At 36.0% G+C, this 17521-nt stretch overlaps 1 protein-coding gene across 2 annotated transcripts in view; it reads left to right on the top strand.

The window, feature by feature from the left end:
- Window positions 1-17521, top strand: part of LOC149084430 (uncharacterized) — a 244429-nt gene that overhangs the window by 208480 nt on the left and 18428 nt on the right. For both annotated transcript variants that reach the window (XM_089234822.1, XM_089234821.1), the window contains 7 exons: window positions 3841-3894; window positions 7761-7869; window positions 11017-11163; window positions 11310-11391; window positions 12024-12150; window positions 12752-12807; window positions 15146-15266. In XM_089234822.1, coding sequence (XP_089090948.1) covers window positions 3841-3894; window positions 7761-7869; window positions 11017-11163; window positions 11310-11391; window positions 12024-12150; window positions 12752-12807; window positions 15146-15266 — 696 coding nt within the window. The remainder of the gene's footprint in view (window positions 1-3840; window positions 3895-7760; window positions 7870-11016; window positions 11164-11309; window positions 11392-12023; window positions 12151-12751; window positions 12808-15145; window positions 15267-17521) is intronic.

Genomic DNA, 17521 nt, shown 5'->3' with positions numbered 1-17521 from the left:
CGTTCCTCCAACACAGAAACAAACTCGTGCAAATGACGGCTTCCAAGCCCAACTAGTCAATTTATAGTCACCCAATCACGGCCGTGAAAATCTTATCAGCTAGTTAGGTATCTTGAAGTTGCTGACTAAATCTGCGAAGTTAAAGGGGGGCATCACTTTCTCTGAAGTCGATTTTTCAGAAATGACTCAATAATGATGCAAATCAAATGCAAAAAATTTCAGATCAATCCTTTAAGTTTTTCTTCTAAAATCGAAGATAGATTATTATAAGGAAAAACCCTTTGAACGAGATTCCCGCAGATTGCAGTTTTTGTGCTCATTCGTAAGACTAAAAGAAAAATAAAAGAAGAAAGAATCTACTACAACGAAAATTCTGAAATTTTGTAGGAACATACAGGAATTCAACAGCACGCATGGCGTTATACTGCCGAACTGTTTGTCCTAGAGGCATAGGTAAAAAGGTGTCCAAATAACGTGTAAAACTCAGATGCGTCATTCTTGTGGCAAGATGTTTTTAAAATGAAAAAGAAAAAGTTTTATACGAACAACCCTGTCCTGAATAACCCATTTAAAAAGTCTCTCCTGTGAGGCCAAAAAAATTCAACATTTCTAAGTGCAATATTCGCTGAGATATTTGAATTCAAAAATGGGAGAAAATTCGCAAAAAAAAAAAAAAAAAAAAAAAAAAAAAAAATTACGCCTTTTTTTTCCAACTTTTCTCCAATTTTGGAATTCCAATATCTATATTGCTCTTAGAAACGTGATTTTTTTTTTTGGCCTCAGGGAAATAACTTGTTTATTTGGTTTTTGTTAAAAAAATGAATAAAAAGTTATTTTTTCTTATTTTAATAACTTTACAAGCCGTTGAAACATGAATGACGTATCTGAGTTCAACTTGTTAATTTTATCCACCTGGTTGGGCATTTTGCCTGTTGTGGCCTTGTGTTTGTATGTTTTTGTTGTTTTTTAACAACAAAAACATACAAACACAAGGCCGCAAACAACAAAAACAAACAAACACAAGGCCGCACAGGCAATTATGCCTCTTTTTAGGTTTAATGGTTTGCCAGTGAAATGAGTCATATGGAGTTATGGAATCACCCTGCGTATTAGACATGTGTTAGTAACTCTGCTTTAGCAATTCGCAGATAGAAAGTATTTAAAAAAAAATGTTGGGTGTTTTCATATATCATATAAGATATATTCCTGAAATCACATATCTGTGTTTTCCTTCAAACTTTTAATGCCTTCACGATCTGAGACGTAATATTTGGTCGAAATGCCAGTGGAATAAATTTGATCTAGCTGACTTTCCTTCAACCTCTTTCTTCCTCATAGCGAAGGTTTATTGCAAAATATACATGTCAGCACTGGAAAATCAAACACAACACTGCATACGCACTCAGACTGTTTGGTAGACACACACTTACACTTCCGGCACAACTCACTAAGTTGTAAATCGTCCATAGATGATGATAGACGTGAGTTGTGCTCGGTTTGAAAGAAAAATAAAAAAGTCTTTCTATTCTAACATGGAAGTGAGAAAAAAAAACCTACAAAACAAGTTTTTAGGTGAGGGAGAAAAAGCAAAGCAATGTACAAAACAATATACAAGACAAACAATGTACAGTACTAAACAATATATTTCTGTAATTCTGTTCTCCCACCCTTATTTCTTTTTTTTCTCTCTCTTCGATTTCTCTCTCTTCCTTTCTTACTTTCTTAAACGTGGAACAAGGCTAACACATTTATGGTCTATAATACGTCTGATATAGATCACTCAAATTTATCGCCAACAGCTTGAACGCGCGAAGCGGTTAAAATTCAAAAAATTTTGTCAGATATCCTCATTCGAGATTTAATTCACTAATACATGTCGTATAAATATCACTGCAGGAATTTCGGTGCGTTGTTTTTTTAATTTTACAGATAATCTCAAAAACTGCAATCTCAGAAAAATCTAATGTGGTGTTTTTTCTTACAATTACACTGTAATTCCTTTCTTTTCGCTTTAGAATAAAAAATTGACGAATTGATACTAATTTTTCGGATTTGATGTGTTTCAAAATGGAATATTTCTCACAGTCATTTCTGAAGAATCTACTTAGGGGTCGTAACATCCCATCAGCACTAGAACGACAGTCGAGGTCATTTGCGCAGCTATAAGAAAAAAAAATCAATATAAATTATTTTTCTTTACCGAAACCTCTTGAAAGTATCTGTTCAGTCTCTGATTTATATTTGCAATAAACCCTTGTACGTGTAGTTTTTTTTTTGTTTTTTTTTTGCAATTTCGGACCAAAGGGCTTGTTGTGACAAAGACTAATCCCGTGTTTTATTGCTATAAATAGAGGTTTGACTATGGTTTTTTTTTTAGATCGGGTAATCCGCGCGGCTTCATTTTCACTTGCCAGTCCACTGACAAGGTTTGAAGTGTAATACGATTGAGAAATTTGCTAAGAGAATTGAATGTGCGGAATAGAAAAAAACTGTGAATAGCCGTCAAATTCTCAGCAATGTAGAATACATATGATAGCTTTTCGGATTTAGATAGCATCATGCACTTGAATTCATTTTGTCGATAACATTCAAGGCACTCACTTATAGGTAGAGTAATATAATTTTATAATTTCTTTCAGAATGTTCCTTTGTGCACAATTTGAATTTTGGGTGTGTGTGCATCGTACTCAAGACGCAGATTTTCTCTGCTTACCAACAGTAGAATCATTTTTCTGCTCAGTTGAAAGTATGAGGTGTTGTAGAATAATGGCTCCTCACATAATCTAGCAGGGGCCCTTAAGGTGGGCTATTTTATTTGGGCTTCCCGTAGTGAATAAACAAAAAAATAAGAATCTCCTCGGACCCCGGGCTGTTCATGGGTCACTATGAGTTGAGAAAATTCATAGGTAAAAAACTTATGGCAGATGGCAGCACTATAACAAGCATTACACAGAAACAAAAAAATTACGTTAGGTTCACAACGCATACACACACTTTTCCAGCATGGCCCAGGTCTTCAACCACCTGCTAAAATCTCTTCGTTGAGACAGCGGTGGGGGCCATAGTCTGGTTAGGAAGTTGTTCATAGGTAAAATGAAGAAAACAGGGCCGTCATTTCAACTTTCCGGGGGGGGGGGGCAAAAAACATGTACTCAATGTGTTTATAATCCCGAAATGACGGGCCTGGAAGAAAAAATGAAGATTCTTCACGCTATGAGACATTGCGCTTTTACTTCATTGTATTCTTTGGTACAAAGATACATAGAAACGCTAAACGAATTGAATAATGTACGACGACAAGCTTTTAAAAAGTGTAACCTTTGAATGGTACAAAATGGGAAAAAGCGAACACCATGATAGAACATCTCTTCCCCAAATAGTAATATCCACATAAGAAGACTGTCCATTTCAGCACGATTTGCAATCGTATTATTTAAATGTTTCTATAGCTGTATAAATGACCGCTATATACCGTCGTTCCAGATAGAACTTTATTTCAACACTCAACTAAGAAACCTCGAACCTCAGCATTTATATTTTAGTAATTTAAGAGTCTCAACAAGATGAGAAAATTCATAAAATTTCAACAACCTGAGGTAAACAGTTTGGATGCACATCTGTTGTCAAAGTAGCTTAGCGGTCAAAATGACCGCATCCTTCGTTCTGGTGTTAATCCAATTCGATTTCCAATGAGAAATGAGAATTTACGAAATGTTAATGAATTTAAAACCGATTTTTTTGAATGAAACGGCGTATTAATTAATCCGCGTCTCGAAGATTTTGATAATGTATTTTGAAATTAACGATGTGATCGTGAGTTTGAATTTCTTTGATTTGTAGATTTTTACAGAAGTTGTAGCAGTGGTTATGAATAGGACGATGGTTCGTAAAGATGTGAGTATAACCCAAATTTGTTGTTTCTATTATTTCGTTAAATTATTTTGTATGTTCTTGCACCGGAGTGGTTGTAGTAACAGTCGACACCGCTTATCAGAATTATGGATAGTGTGATCATTCGGGTATTGGTATCACGTCTGCAAAGACATGAACGGACCCATATTCTAACAGAGGAATTAAAGGCTAATTGGGTCTTATATAATTTTATTAATTTTTTTTCTTTAAATATATATAAACAAGGTGGGTAAAAAATTCGTAAAAACTTTAAAAATTCATAAAAACCGGAAAAATAATCAAAATAAAAAACGGTTTGCAGGGTTAGCATCGCTAGGTCACAGAAATTTTTTTAAGACAGCAATAAATAAATAACTGAAATAACACCCGATAGGTGGCACTGACGTGAACAAGTCAAAGAAAAGGTACGCAAATAACGAGCAGAGAATGCCTTCAAATCCTTCATTACAGCAGTATGTGTTCCACCTGACCACCACCACCACAGGGGATAACACATTGCAGACAAGTCACAAATCCAACAACAGCAGGTCCACGTACACGGTTTACAAAGGTGAACTGATTAGGAGCGCAAGTTCTTATAACCGTCTCATTTGCATATTTCCACAGAAGTCGCTGTATCAATGTTTTTGAGTAAATAACAAATTCAAGAAAATTTTGACAAAAGAACAAAAACACACTGGGGTATTTTTTTCAAAAAAAGTTACAACAAATAAATCAGTGACTGTCCCGGAAAATGCAGGACAGGGGGGGGGGGGGTGTATTGTCACCTCTTTCAGAATGCAAAATATTTTAAAAAATCACCTCTCCTAACAGCGAACTCTAGATCCTGGATCACTCGGCTCTACAATGACCCCTCCCATGTCCCAACCTATGGAATTTTCCCAAGAGTTATACCATTAATGGAAGTACAGTATCATCATGGGATCACTATAGAAAAAGGAAACAAAATTCATATTTCTACAATTTTGTGCTGCCATCTAGGGAAAATATTAGAAAGTCATCTTGGCTGCGACCATATAACATTGGTGCGTGCATTGCCATCTATTGCTTAAAATGGAAACTGTTTATGATGCATTCTTTATTTCTAAATCAACACATTGTTTTGATTGTTTATAACCGTCATTTTAACAACTCCCTGCCGATTAACCTCCGATGGTGAAAACGGCCATGAGAACTTAAAAGAACAAAATTCGTATTTTCTGCAACTGTGCTGTCATCTAGGTAGAATTCATGAAACTTCTTTCAGATACAATGATTCTGAGTGTGTCGCCATCTATTGCCTAAAATAAAAACTATTAATATTTTAAGCTAGAGACAATAGCGTATATTATATTCTTTAATTTATAAATAAACATAAGATAATTTATTTGTCTCCAGTCAATCGCGATTAAACTATACAAATCAGAATTTGCAATTAAATTTCATATTTCACAATATTTGAGAGGAAATACTGTACAAAGAAAGAGAAAGATAAAATTATATTTGAATGGGCACGGTATAACAGTTATTCAATTCATAATGCGATGAAAAAAGCTGAGAGCTGGCTAGTAAAATGAAGCACATATCTTATTAAACTAACAGTTACTGAAATTTTAAACTAGTGACAGTTGTATATTGTGATCACAAATTATTGTTTCAGTTCAACTCATCAAATTTGATTAAATCAAGGCGAAACGCGAGGGCGCTAGAGGTTTAACGGTTACATGATGTGTTTATCCATCTTTAGTCTACTGGCTCCCTTTCGATCAAAACATTTATCAACAAGCCATACATAAGCTGACCATATGTTTCGGTTTCTTGGGACATCTCGATTTTTAACCTCGATACGTATTTTAAATCATCTGACGATGTTAGGAGCATTCGCAAAAAGTTGTGTGACGAAATTCTATACATAAAAAATAAAAATTTTGTGGAAAAGGTATCTGATTTTTTCTGAAAATTGAAAGAAGTCTGAATTTCTTTTCTGAAGTCTGAAAATTTCCATCCTTCTGTAATTAAATACTTATCCCGTACTAGTAAATATGACGCTATAGCAATGCAATATCTATCGCATGCAAAGGAACTAAAACAACGTTTCATACTAAAGCCTCTGATAATACTATCTAGGAGGCTTTGTTCATACCCCTATCGAGAGCTCAGCCACAAGAAAAGTTTTTGTTGAATCATAACAATATTACTGCTGCAGTCTACTGTATTTATATTTGTACTTTTGCGCGTAAATATATATAATTTCTAAAAAAAATGAAAATTTTTTTAAACTTTTCTTCTTAAGTTTTTTTTTTTTTTACATTATATATACAGGGTGTTCTGTTAATGGACAAACATACTCAGAGGGTTGTTTGTAGGCATTAAGAGGAACAAAAATTGCAATGGAACATGATATCGGAAGCCACGTCGAGAGGGTGAGAATCGCGAAAAACGCATGCAGGTTTCGACGTCACGCTGGAACGACAAAAAGTAGAATAATAAGATTTATTTCATTAATTTTGTTAATAGAGTTTTTGGAAGTGGTAGCCGCTGACGTCATTGCACATGCTACAACGACGTAAAAGCGTTTCCCGGACGCGTTCGATGATACCAGGTATGCTTTTGATGTCTGCCGCAGCGACGACAATCCGCGCTCTATGACACTTACTACCGCAATAGCGCTAATTTACGTCGTCGTCCGCAGCGCGTGATCCTACCCCAGCGCATGCGTTTCGCGACTCTTGTTACGTCAGATATGGTGAGCGAACGCATTCAGCGATCAACTGACATCCACCTTTCGTCTCCTCTGGACTCAGAGCCTGCATGCGTTTTTCGTGATTTTCACCCTCTCAACGGGATTAATTTTTGTTCCACTTGATGCCTACTGACAACCCCCTGAGTTTGTCGGTCCATTAACAGAACACTTAATGGTAATTAACTGTATTAATTAACTGTATATTTCTCAACTTAACATTAATTTATTTTGTAATTCTACAATTAGGCCGTGCCCCCCCCCCCAGTGGGGAATCGCTGGTTTATTAAATTTATTTATTAATTTACAGTGTTAAAAAAATGTATACGATTCATCGAAAAGTCACGTCACAACTTCTTGCTAAACTGAGCAGTTACTTTGCAATATTTATTTTGTAAGTCCGGGGCCCCCACGGTGTGCTCTTAAAGCAGCCCTGCACCTGCGCGACAGTAAAAAATAATCTTAAAACTAAATTTCGATTATTTATCAAATAATTTCATTATTTTTATGGGAAATTGTTTCAATGATAACCTTAATTTTAAAAAAAATATATTTTTATAGCTTTTGTAATGAATAGCAAGGTGAATTGATTTGCTAAAAAATTGATATTTTTCAAATCTGTGATGTCATCCATAGGTTTGATCATTAAACTGGTAACTCTTGACTATGACAATGTTGTATGTATTTTAATTTATTTTTGAAAACTATCGGAACTTGACATAAATTACAAAATGTTTTGATTAATAGCGTCATCAATTCAATGAGCACTACCATTGTTTTAAGATAAAATTACATTGAGTGATTATTTTCTAAAGTATATCTCAAATTTATAGTATCCTGTGTTCATTTATTCTCATTTGTAGAAGTAATATTCTACATAGAGTTGCAATTTTCTAGTTAATTTTCATTGTGATTATACTGCAGTCAGTGCTGTCTTGAAGAATGAACTCGGGTGCGTAGGAGAGACTCATGATTATGAGTTCTGGTACTATGACTGGCAGAGGGGAGGGGGGGGGGGGGTTGGTACTTTCAGCACAGTAGGAATCGGGACGGCCTTGACTGCAGTAATTTCCATTCAGAGGTAAATAAATGTGAGAGGTGTGAATTTTATTGATTTGATTTGTTCTAGAGACTGATGAAGCTACAGAAAACGATAGCAGATGCTTCAGTGCTGTATGCGTCTATGGTGTCGTATAGGAACTGTAGTTTACGGTGGAACTATAATACTACTGCTTTTGGTAAGATAACATGCTCCTCCCCACTCCTACGCACGCATTTTGGTCTTCATGAATAAGATATGTTGCTAATTTAAAAGCTAAAAACAAAATTTAAATAGTCACTCTGAAAAGCATTACTGATACTAATATTTCTTGAACTCAAGTAGGGGGCAGAGACCTTTGACCTTTGAAGACCGGGCACACCCCGCTTCCCATCTGAGAGAGATATCGGAGCGTTCCCGAAGGATAGGTGTGTGAGGACAGGGACCGGGGCTTTTTGTCACACGGGTAGGACGTCACTCGCTTAATTTCTCTGAGAAAAGATGGTGCTCACTGTCCATAACGGTACAGTTTGTGCATCTTATTAAGGGGATTCTTCCTTCTAGTATTCATCTGCTTCGGACACTTTCGTACATTTTTAGAAAGATTTTTCTGAGTTTTAACTGGATTAGAAATTTTTCGTTGTCTCGGTTTGCTTTATTTGAATGGCATGCGTTTATCAATTGATTTTATGTAATATGTCTATTATAAAGTAATGTATGAGATATTGTTTTGCATATTTGCAATCTTCCTCGTTAACTAAAAAAATCGTTGTTGGATTAAATGTTTTAGATATGTGGATCTGTGGAGCGAGTTGTCCCAAACGAAACGGGATTAGTTGTTTCATGTGACAACTTACGCTTGCGGGAATCACAGTGAAATAAATCAACAAAGTGAAGCCCAATTAACACACTATGTATAAAAAATGAAAGTATAATACTATATTATACGGAATTCATCGACTTTATTTCAATGGCTGAGAAATTACAATTTCATAGAATATTCTGATGTATGCTTTCAGCGTTGATTCCAGGAGTGAGTCTTGGGGCGCGGGACCTCCAGCTCTTTTTTTTTTTTTTTTGGATTACCCTTGAATTTATTTATTTAAAATGTTGCGTATGTGTATTAATAAAAATTCTGAATAATATGGGGCTCTCATTTCAATCTGTGTGGTATGGAATCCATTGGAGCCCCCCCTTTTTTTTGTTCAAATGCCTCTGCGCACAAGTGGCAACGCTTAGCACAATAGCCGAAATCACTGTTCGAAAGCGGCCATAAATAAGATTCAAATAAATTGCAGTATAATTACGTTATCATAATTTTTTCCATTCATAATTTTTACCATAATTTTCGAGTATAACAAGCAAGAGAAGTGGGATACGTAAAAAATATATATATAAAACCTAGGTAATCAACTATTTCAGTATAGTATAATGAGCTCTGTTCAAAAAGTATCCCACCATAATTTTTCGTGTGTAAACCAATGCAGCTAGAGTGGCGTAATTTGGTGCACGCATGTAGACGATCCTAGTGCGCACATACTTGAGTTTTTACCTGCTTGTAGAAGCTGCCAGTCGCCGGCAGATCGTCAAAGTGACAATTTTCGTTATGCGACAAAATGGCAGGAAATCTTGAACGACGCTACTGCATTAAACTTCATGTGCCGCTTGATGATTCCCAAGTGGAAACAATCTGCAAGATTCACCAGACCCTGGGAGATGAAGAAATGGACACCACGCCAATAAAAGAGTGGTACAGCCACTTCAAAGATGGCGGCATATCAATGGAGAGTGAAGCGCGTGCTGGTAGATTCTCAATATCCAGAAATGAGATCGTCATTGACCGAGTGAGGTCAATGGACCAACCCCTGTCATGCAGGATGATCGAATCACGATCACAGAACTTCAAAACGAGGCGAACATTAGCAATGGATTCGTTAATTCTATTTTAACTAAGGATTCGGTCTTCAGGGGATGTAATGTCAAAGCCATGCTGACCATCTTCTTTGACTCCAGTGGCGAGATTCATGACGAGTACATACCGCATGGCATAACCATCGCTAAGGAGTACAACCAAGAGGTTTTGCGTCGCAATTGGCATCTCCACCACGATTAATACAGTTGCGTTGTTCAGGTTTTTTTTCCTTCTATTTTAATAACCCCTCAACGTCAAGCGACGTACTCTGTACCCATTCCCCACATGCCGCGGCAGCCATCTTATAATTTTTTAATCCATTTAATTTACCAGGGGTTCTCAAGTTTTTTTTCTATCCGCGGGGCCTCTGTTTCCTATCCAATGCTTATCTGCGAGCTCCACTGGCTCCCCAGAGCAGTTTAACAAAGAATATTTTCGAAAAACCTTTGTCAGAGTGACCGCTCCACGGATTGGAGGCGCACCAAGGCGTCGCGGCGCACATTTCGAGAACCCCTGCATTATACCATCACACGATCTCTGCATGTTTGGTATCATTCGAAAGAATAATAATGTGGCTTTGCACAATCATAATTATTATATTATTTTCATTTATCTTCATTATATTTTATTGTGAATGATGAACGTTTGCTGCTTAACACGTGGGGGGATCCGGGATGCATGTTTGTAAAACAGCATGTTTTAGCTTGTTGAACTAAAACGTCCTGTATAATTATTATTGTAAAGACCGTGTTATAAAATCCCTTTGAGCTAAAATGCCCTGTATAATTGAGTTTGTAATTATTTGTTACAGCGGCGAGGCTGAGATATAAATCCGATTTCTGGGCCGTGGTGAGGAAGAGGGGAAAAAAAACCAATTTTACCAGAAAGAAAATATAATTTTTTAGGTCATACAGATGTATACAGTATAATACAACTGTATTATACACAAGACGTTATTTTATAAATATAAAAAAGTTCAAATTATTTCGATGATTAGTTTATTAAAAGTTTTTTTTTTAACTAAAAAGATTTTTTAACTAAACAGCTGCAGAAACCGGCGATTCCGGGGTTAAGGGTTTAAAGACGAAAATTCGGCCGCGCTCACTTACACTTCCCCCACTCATGGGCGTTCTGCAGGGGACCTGCAGCTTCTGTAGGCAGGAAAAAATTCAAGCATGCCCACTAGGACCTCCTACATACGTGCACCAAACCACGTCTTTCTAGCTTCATTGGTTTCACGCACAAAAAAGTATGGTCGAATACTTTTTGAACAGACCTCGTATTTTCTAAAAAACGGTACATTTTTCTAACGCTTCCCGTTCTTTTGTTCAATCCATTTTTCGAATGGTCCATCAATTTTTGGACACTGTATGAGCCCTATTTTGATCATGTTATCACAAGCGAACAATGTTGAAGCGAATTTTTTTTGTTTAGGTGTAGAGGTGTACAAGACCACGATACCCGACTCTGGTCCGATCGCATTACCAATCAGAGATCGTGACGAAAGTGAATTCATCACTGGTGTTGAGTCACTGGAACTACAAATGCAGCTTCTAACGGAAGATCGCACATATTCTAAAGGTAACCATTTTTTCCTAACAGAACTGGACTGTGTTAAAATCCATTTTTCACTCAAATTTAGCAAATTTTATAGTCAATTACCGTAATTTACTTTTCTTGTAATTTCAATCGATTCATGGATAACACATTCATTCATTCTGTTACAGGGAATGGAAGCGTGGTTGTAGCGGTAGTGTTTCTGAATACCTATTTCGGGCCGTTTTCTCAATTATATCAAGGTAGATACTTGTAAGTGCCTGATTATTTTATTTCATTGTTACTTATTAACAGTTAGTTACCGCATGGATATCGGTGTAGAATAATTCGATTATTTCAACAAACAACATAACAAATTTGATGGAAAATTTCTTTAACAATCGCATTTCTAATATTGAGAAGCTTCACTGTTTTTCAGTAGATTTCTATGAAGACGGATAGCAGGCCCAACAAGAACACGAAAAAAGCACAACTATGACATCATTAAAACGTTAGGACCACACACACACTCTCAAAACACACATTCCGGCATGTACAAAAATCGTTAGAAATTCAGCGCAGGGATGTGTACGAGGTACATGTGCCGTTAAGTGCAGTTTCTATAGGATTTTTTTTTTTTTGGCTAAAATACTACTAATTATTAGTTAAATGCTGGAAAATATGATCATCATTCATTCGAAGTATGGAAATTTAATTTCGTGAATATTCATGAGTAATTGAAATTGTAACTGCAACAATTATCAAACATTACTAAGCACATTAAAAGTAGAAGTCATTTGTTTCAAAGTAGCTTCCATATAAAGACCGATAGATCTTACTTGTAATGAATTTTGTTTGTACGGTGGGGATGTACGAATGTAACAGCAACGCAATTTTCTTTGCAGATCAAAGAAACCAGAACTAATGTCACATTTACTTAAAATCAAGGTAGAAACCGCCGAAGACGTGGACAACAGCATTTGGACAATATTCCGACTCGATCACTATAATGCTGATGTCATCAAGGAAACGGTACAGTAGCCTTCAGTAAACATCCGTTAGAACTACTGCTCGGTATAAACGAATTTCCATGTTTCGCTCTGTCAGGATATAAAAATGCTACTTTACCTGCATTAAAATGCCTTTGAGATCATTTCGTTCCAATAGTAACGCAATGAACAACACTAAAATCATGAAATCGAATTTTCGGCCTCACGGCAGTTGGTTTTCTATGTCATTTTCGCGTAGAATTTCGAGCACCGGTTGAGAGAACCGCTGTTCTACAACGATATTTTTTCAAGTTTTGGAAAAATGTCTATGCTATAATGTTAATCTGCTGCCTCTGAAAATAACAATAATCTCTTTACAACGATATTAATGCTTGGTCCGCAGAATATCGTTATATTGAGGGGTTTCACTGCATACAATTTTAAAAATCTAAATTTTATCTAGTATTTTGCATGATTACTCTTTCACAATACTTCACACATTTTTTTTAATTACATTTGTCCCTGATCGATAACGGTGTTTCTAAGGAACATATTTTGAAGTATGCGTTCTTGTAAGCATTCTCTGTAAATGAAAGTGAATAAAGGCTGCATATTTGACACTTCATTTTATTTATGTTTTACAGGTCATTTCACCTCCAGCAAAAAACTTATCCTGTGTATCTCTGGAGATTCGTAAAAGGTTTATAATTTGAATTTTCTGTTAAGAAACGTAAATGCAGATATTCTAATCTTATCACATGGCCACCCCTTGACAGCCAACCCCGTCAAGGTGCATTCGATTTTATCAGTGGCGTACAAACTGCACGATAGTTATAGTAAATCTTTGTTATCCGGTCGCTCTTGTGGTAGAGCAAAAATGTGCCGAGTAAGCATTGATCTCGGTATTTCCTACCACCCCTCCCCTCCAATTTATGCACTTAAATGTGCTGCTTAGTTCGTTTTTACGAAATTTGTTTTGAGGTCACGGGCCGCATCAGATGAATCCAAGGGGCAACATTCGACCTGTGGGCCATGGGCTGAACATGTGTGACTTATGCGCATAAAACCAACTTTTTAATATTCAAATGAGTTTGTTCTTGGAAATTTATTAGTTAAAGTTGATTATATTAATTTGTATTATTTACCTTAATTCTCCCTTCCATTAAAAGATCGTAGAATTTTTCACAAGAGCCCAAGTTGGGGCCATTTTGACTACAGTAGGCTTTTTATACTTTTGTGCTAAAAAGTACCCCAGTAATAATAATAATAATATTAAATGGTTGAGGACATCAGAACGTATTGGAAGGAATAACAATTACATTTATGCGACAGCAGTTATTAATTAAAACTGCAACAATTATCCACTTTTACTAAACAACACAAAGAGTTTAAAAACTAATTTCCATTCATTTTTCAAGGATTTTGAATTAATAAGCATTCGCAATCATTTCTTTATGATGGAAGAATAATATTAAAGGCTGCAATATTTACCTCAAAAATTGTCGTTAGACGATGAAAAAAAGAAGTAACAATGTCATTTTCGTGATCCCTGATTCTTCATTTTAAATGAAAGAAAAAAATATGTTTCGAAGTTATTTAGAAAAAAAATTACCTGAAATTTAAGAGGATTGATTAAAGAGTGTTTCCGTCCTCAATGAAATTCGGACGAGTAAAATTGAATTTTAATGCGAGAATCACGTATCTAGATGCGTGTTCGTGATCAATGATTCCCGTATTTACTTATTTTTTGGTGAAATAGGTCATCCCCAGTCAGAACATAGCAGTGATCAATGCAACAATAAACATTGATAACACAGATAATAAACATTGATGAGTACAGCAGAAGAATCTTAAAAAAAAAGAAAAAAAAACCCCATTTACTACCAACAAGAAGCAGCTTACAGAATAGGCCAAGAAATCACCAACATGGAAAAAGGAACACGACAAGGATGCATCCTATATCATCAACCATTTTTAATATTTCTATTGAGATCTTTTTAGAAAAACATTCGAAAACATTACTGGTATTAAAGTAGGAGGGGGAAAATATAAATAACATAAGATATGCAGATGATAACACACACGGCAATACTAACTATTAAAACGCCAGAAATGAATAGAGCGATATAATCCATTAATTAACAGAGTAAGGAAAGATTTTGCGTACAAAATAAATACAAAGGAAACAAAAATCGCGATTTTAAATGAAAGAGAAACAAATAACAATTTCACTCTAGAAAATGGAAATTACAAATTAAGTAAGAAGTTGCATTACAAATGTTGGAAGAAACACTGTGGAGGTAAGAAGAACAATTCAGCTTTGTAAAGGATCCTTTTTGGGAATGTGAGGAATTCTTAAGGAGGAACCTAAACATGGAACTAAAAACGAGGCTCCTTAAATGCTATATATGGTCAGTTCTGCGAAACCTGGGCATGGAACAAGGAAATCAAAAGAAAAGATCAGCTTATTAGATGTTTGACGCTACAGAAGAATTTCAAAAATAAAATGGGCTGACAAAATCATCAATGATGAAGTCAGGAGAAGAAGTGGAAATTAGAAGGAGATACATGAGAAGATAAAAGAAAAGAGGAAGACCAAGAGAAGAATGTGGACAGAGGACCTCAAGGAGTGGAGTGGGCAACAGTACTGCTTGTTAAAGAGACAAGTTCAATATCGAGTAGCCATGTTGGAGCCAATATGGAGAGCCATGTTGCCAACATTCGGATTGGAGACGGCACATTACAATGATCGTGAAGTCAGGCACAGCGATAAGTCATATACGGGATGCATGTTTTTCAAACCAATTCAATTATGTGCCAATTAATTACGTCCCCAATTCGATACATTATGTTCTAGTTCCATTTCCTTTGTTTCTAAATTGTTATTCGTAACGAAAAACGTTTCGATAGAAACCTAATTCACATGGCCTTCGCATGCTGATTGAAATAATCGTAATTGCAATTCTTAAGTGAAGTAATTTGTCAGCCATTTCTCAGTCAGGAATTCGTGTATTGATTATAATTTCTTTTCCTCATAGAGCACTGAAGTATAACCGTAATAAGTGTATTACATTGAGCTTCTCCTATAATTACACGGAATGTAAATGCTATGGTTCCGGGACTTATGCTGTTTTGATGACTGACGCCCATATTGAGCAAGTAAGTATTTTTTAGTTATATTACGAGAGCCCGGGAGTTGAGGCACTGAAAATAGTCGAAATAGGCAGGCAAAAAGGCCGTAAAAATACCTAAAATAGGCACTAAATAAAGGCATTTATTAATCTATGGAAGGAAGAAAATGTAAGTAACAATTTGATGTTAAGGGTCGGAAAACTAGCTGAAAAATTGGTTGCATTTATAGTTAATAATAACTGCACTATTATCGAAGGTTAATTGAGATTTAAATCCCAAAATAAAATGTTATTAGACCCTCAGGATTGAGTAATTCCAGGCCCCCTCATTAGCAACAGCGGAGCCCGTAGAGAAAATGATCTATGGAACTCCTTCGACTTGCAAATAATTCTCGCTTATTTGTTGTATTATTTGGAATAATCGTTATCATTTCTATTGTTGAGACATATAGCTACTTTGTTCTTTTTGTTGTAGTACTGGTATAGATTGCCGTAGCTAGTTGGTGCGAAGTACCGAGCATTGAGCTCTCGTCTTCTTCATCGTGAGAGGAGATGATTGCTTAAAATATACCATTTCAGTAATTCGAAGTAATTTGTTAGTGCTGCCATCTAAGTTCTTCTTTTCTCTAGTTTATACAAGCCCTTACGCCACTATGAGCCATGTAAGCTCAAAATTAGAGGTGACCACTGCAGTGATCAAGTCAAGGCGCAGGAATTTTCATTCAGTACGTTTCCCTGAGAGAAAAACCCACAAAACTGTACGAAAAAGTATAAATTTCTACTATATGATTTAACTGTTCGTGCTGCCATCTATTCTTGAAATTGAAGACGATTCGAACAATGATAATAAAATTCGGATCAAGACGCAAATTCGGATCCTTACGGGCGGAGCCCACAAACTGAACTGAATGGCAAGTTCGATTCTCTCTTCGGGGCATAAGGAAACTTTCAAAACATGAATGAATGAACGCCAGAACTTTGCCACTGGACTTATGCCGTTGCCGAGATCTCTTCCAGCCCAGCTTCGTGGCAGAGCCTGGGACACTACTTTCAAAACAAAGAACCTAGCATAAAGCAGACATAATTATTTAGTATTCGATTAAATTGGCCAGAGTCGCCATTAGGGGGTGTGTGGCAGATGCGGAAACACAGAGTCCCTTGCTTCAAAGGAGTCCTGCACACATGTGTGGTAATATAAAAAAAAAGCTATGATTAATGCTTAACTTATACCACTAATTAATAACAAGCTTGAAACCGAAGCTAAAATATAGTGCGTTCAGTCTATAATATAGACCAAAGGCCCATGAATATAATCTGAAAAATAATCGCCGTGAGTACGCGAGACACTACAGCAGTGTCAGATGGTGACGGTCGGACTCTCCCATGTATATTCCCGAAGGGCAATCCAATCAGAGGCGTACGCAGGATCGCCTTTTGGAAGGTGCTCGAAAGGCTTTGTGGATGGGTCGCAATGAATTTATTAAAGAGAAATTTTGAGTTATTAGCCTTAGCATAGCATTGAAATTAACAGAAATTGATTGTAATAGCACATAAAGGTATTTTCTTCCGATATTTTAATTCTATCAAAAATCCAAAATTGAGGACAATCAAAAATTCATTTTTGATCGTCCGGCTGGGAGGGGGGGGGGCACATCGGGGCTCGTGCTCCCCTTCCCTCGCATATGTATCTGATCCACTGAGTTATAAGGAAAGGTTTCCTTATTGCTCAGTGGTCTTATACCACTATGCGTTAGCAGGTGGAAGGCGGAACTGACGAAATTTTACTAACGGGAGTGGAGGTCCCCATTAAAAATGTTCGTGAAATTAAAAAATTATGCATTTAAAAAATGCTGGTTTCCCTAATAATGAAAAGCATGCACACAAAAAGAAAAAAAATGCATAAAAAAAAGAAAAATATGCGCAAAATGAAAAAAAAAATACTATCAAAAGCACTGAACTCGGCCTAACGTAAGAAAAAGAAAACGTTCAGTAGAAGTAAAAAAAATATGCGCAATAAATGAAGAACGTATGTATTAAGAAGTAAAGATATACTTAGAAGTATAAATGCATTTAGAAGTGCAAAAATGTGCATTTAGAAGTGCAAAAATGTGCATTTAGAAGTGCAAAAATGTGCATTTAGAAGTGCAAAAATGTGCATTTAGAAGTGCAAAAATGTGCATTTAGAAGTGCAAAAATGTGCATTTAAAAATGCTTGGAAATATGCAGTTAAAATGCGTCTATATAAATACATGCAGTGCCTAAAAATATGCCCCAAAATATACA

The sequence above is a fragment of the Pholcus phalangioides genome, unplaced genomic scaffold (genome assembly GCF_987345545.1).
Source record: "Pholcus phalangioides strain wild (caught in Gottingen) unplaced genomic scaffold, Ppha-v1.0 ptg000008l_1, whole genome shotgun sequence".
Lineage (NCBI taxonomy): Eukaryota > Metazoa > Arthropoda > Arachnida > Araneae > Pholcidae > Pholcus > Pholcus phalangioides.
Note: the sequence above shows the minus strand (reverse complement) of the source record. Positions and strands in the feature narration are given on the sequence as shown.